We start from the raw sequence: 3,107 nt of genomic DNA, 5'->3' as shown, positions 1-3,107 counted from the left end.
CCTTTTTAGAGAAGCCTGAAAAGGAGTAAAAACATTGCTTTAATTAACAACCTGATAAAGATTTCAAATATAGATTTAATTAGATATTTAAGCATTTAATTTTAAAAGCCTGCATTGGAATGGTCTCCTTATATAAATCTATGCCAGGAGCATTTGTTTACTGATCTCAAAAAATATTGGCTCACAAAAGCAAAATAGGTTAGCACAGTAAAACTAATCAAGGGTGTTCTTTCACATTCCTCACCACTGCATAAACAATATGCATTTCCATAAACAAATGAAATATCAGCTGAAAATACAGCATGGTATTTGTTTAGATCGCAGGGTCAGAGATTTTACCACATTTATAACATTTCAAAGGTGGAGCCTATTCATCTTTTAGAGTAAAGGGAAGTGCACTGAGTCAGCTGGCCAAGTTCCCATCAGCGCCCAGGAGCAAACACAACATGCATGGTGCTAGGGTAAGAAAACACACATTCACTTCATGAGTCGGGTTGGGGGGGGGGGGGGGGGGGGGGGGGGGGGGGGGGGGGGGGGGTAAAATGTCTCTAATAAGTTACAGTACATGATACAACCTGAAGTCTAGCTTGCAATCCACACCAGCTTTTATAACATCTTCCAATCGGAGACTTGAGTTACAGACGGGACAGCATCCAGAAGGCATCACCTGGTCAATGTAAAGCGCTACTTGCTTCATATTAGTACACTAATAATAATCTGTTTATGAAGAAAACAAAAAAAATCACACATCACACTTCACATTGTATGATCATAAACAACATTTCAACTCAAGTTCTTCTTACTAACTGTTTTCTCTGTGCTCATCTTTTCTCATGAAAAAAAAAACAAAACATCGGTAGTGTTAAAAAATAAACAGATATCTTCATTTGAATGCAGATTAAAAAAAAAGTTTAAAAAAAAAAAAAAAAAAAAAAGAGCTAAAGCCAGGCACCCAGATAGCTCAGTTGGTAGAGCGGGTGCCCATATATAGAGGTTTACTCCTCGACGCAGCCGGCCCGGGTTTGAATCCAGCCTGCGGCCCTTTGCTGCATGTCTCTCCCCCTCTCTCTCCCCTTTCATGTCTTCAGCTGTCCTGTCAATTAAAGGCCTAAAATGCACCAAAAATAATCTTCAAAAAGCTAAAGACTATAGCCGATGGACTCTGAAATTGCATTTCGGCCGATGCATTCTGCCTCTTTTGCTCTCCACACACACTGTTTATCTGCGTGCAGCCAAATCCCTCAAACGCAATTGGTCAATACCACAAACTACAAACCGACTACAAACGAAAACAAGAACGCTTGCGAAAACTAAATCTTATCCCATTACCTACGTATTCTGCATTCATGTGCTGATACTCAAATATCTGTTAATAGAGATTATCTGTATGGTATAAAGACAAAGCTGACGCCTCCAAGCGGTTAGTTTAGCTTAGCATTAAGACTCTGATGATGAAATGTGCCTCCTCCAAAAATCCAAATGTCCTTTGCGTAATAACAGCAGAGTGATCGGACCAGCCAAAGTGAGTCAGGATTCATGAACAAAACTCAGTTCTACTTGAAAAGAACGAGGGGACGGTTAATCGGGGTACATTAAGAGCCGCAAAGATCTGCTGGTGATATCTGCCTGCAAGGGCAAGCTTTCAAACATACACACACTATATATCAAGCATATCTACACACAGAGTCCTGAGTTCACTGAAGTCCTTCAGACAATGTGAATATTCACATTTTCTTTTCCCACGACAAAGCCACGGTCTCTACAAAGAGCTCGGCTCGGCCACAGACTAATGTGCAAGGAGCGTTGCCTTTTAACGTCCCGTATGGGACATTATGGACACAGCATAACATTAAGTAAATCTGAGCGTAGATCGTCAGTGCTGGGCAGAACTCATGTTCTCACAGAGGTGCGAATCAGTGGGACACCTGTCGAATTAGTCTCTCTGTGAGAGGACGAGTAGGCAGTTGGAGAAGTAGAATTATGACCTGTGAAAAAAGAGGGGGAAAAAACAAGGTTATTTCTCAGCATTAATATGCATCACACTTCCCTATTCTCAGAGCACTGCAACTAGGGGTGGGGGGGGGGGAATCGCTCCAGCATTGTATTGCCATGTTTTCCATAGCAATACTGTAATGATATGGAGGCGCCAAGTATTGTTTTTTGTGTTAGGGAGTCAGTTTGTCCGCTTGACAATCCCATTTTGAAGCAATTACATTGAATTGAGATGACCAAACAGAGAAATATATCTTGTAAGATAACAGATGTTGACAAAGTTTCCTTTTGGGGATATTATTTGAAATTGGTAAAAATTAGAAGTTGGAAAAAAGGTTATAAATTGCAGTATATTGTGGAATATTGCAATGTGTTTTAAATCACAAGAATATCGTAGTGTGACATAAGTATGGTGATGAGATCGTATGGGGAGGCGTCTGGTGATTCCCCCCCCTAACTGCAACTAGGAATCCCTTCACTCTCACACCTGGGATATATTTTAAGAGGTAATGATGAAAAAAAACGGAGAGCATTTATAATGATGTCTTCCAGACTTGGGGCAATTCTGATTCTTCACTATGAGTTCCTGTATGGTTTCAGTATGATTTCTTTTTTGTCTCAAATCGTAGGCGTCTCTCCTCTCTCTCTGCTAGCTACCTGCCCCCTGAATACAAGGTGAAAAAGCCCGGTCTCGGGAGACAACACAGGGGTTGTAAACGTCACTCCAGCCAACCGCCGACAAAATGGTTAGTCATGACGGTTCCGGAAACATGGGGGGAGGGGGGAGCTTGCTCTGTTTAGTTTGAAATTTACTTTGCGTCAACAGAGTGAGCATGAAGGAACTCATAGTGCACCTTTACTGGGTGTGTTCCCTACAGTCCCAACAATTCATCAAGTCCACCAGGGGCCCCAAGCTGACTAAAAGTCCACAGAAAGTCAGCAGTGTAGGTCTACACCAATGTTGTAAAATTGCGATCTGGATTCACCCGGTTCACGTTTTTTTTATTTTTTATGACTGATTCTCATTTAATTTTACGAGCCGACTTGCAATGTATGAAAATCGCAATACAAATTAAATCGTCAGCCATGCAAAATAGAATCTAGACAAAAGCACA

General features: G+C 41.2%; 1 protein-coding gene across 3 annotated transcripts in view; it reads right to left on the bottom strand.

Annotated features, from left to right (window-relative positions):
* Positions 1-1,134: 1,134 nt before the first annotated feature.
* LOC117956244 (keratinocyte differentiation factor 1-like) overlaps positions 1,135-3,107 on the bottom strand; it is a 5,268-nt gene continuing 3,295 nt past the window's right edge. For all 3 annotated transcript variants that reach the window (XM_034891217.1, XM_034891215.1, XM_034891216.1), the window contains exon 4: positions 1,135-1,985. In XM_034891217.1, the coding sequence (XP_034747108.1) occupies positions 1,891-1,985 (95 nt within the window). In that variant the 3' untranslated portion in view covers positions 1,135-1,890. The remainder of the gene's footprint in view (positions 1,986-3,107) is intronic.

This window comes from Etheostoma cragini, chromosome 14, assembly GCF_013103735.1.
Source record: "Etheostoma cragini isolate CJK2018 chromosome 14, CSU_Ecrag_1.0, whole genome shotgun sequence".
Lineage (NCBI taxonomy): Eukaryota > Metazoa > Chordata > Actinopteri > Perciformes > Percidae > Etheostoma > Etheostoma cragini.
The sequence above is the reverse complement of the archived record's forward strand: the minus strand, read 5'-3'. Positions and strand labels throughout refer to the sequence as shown.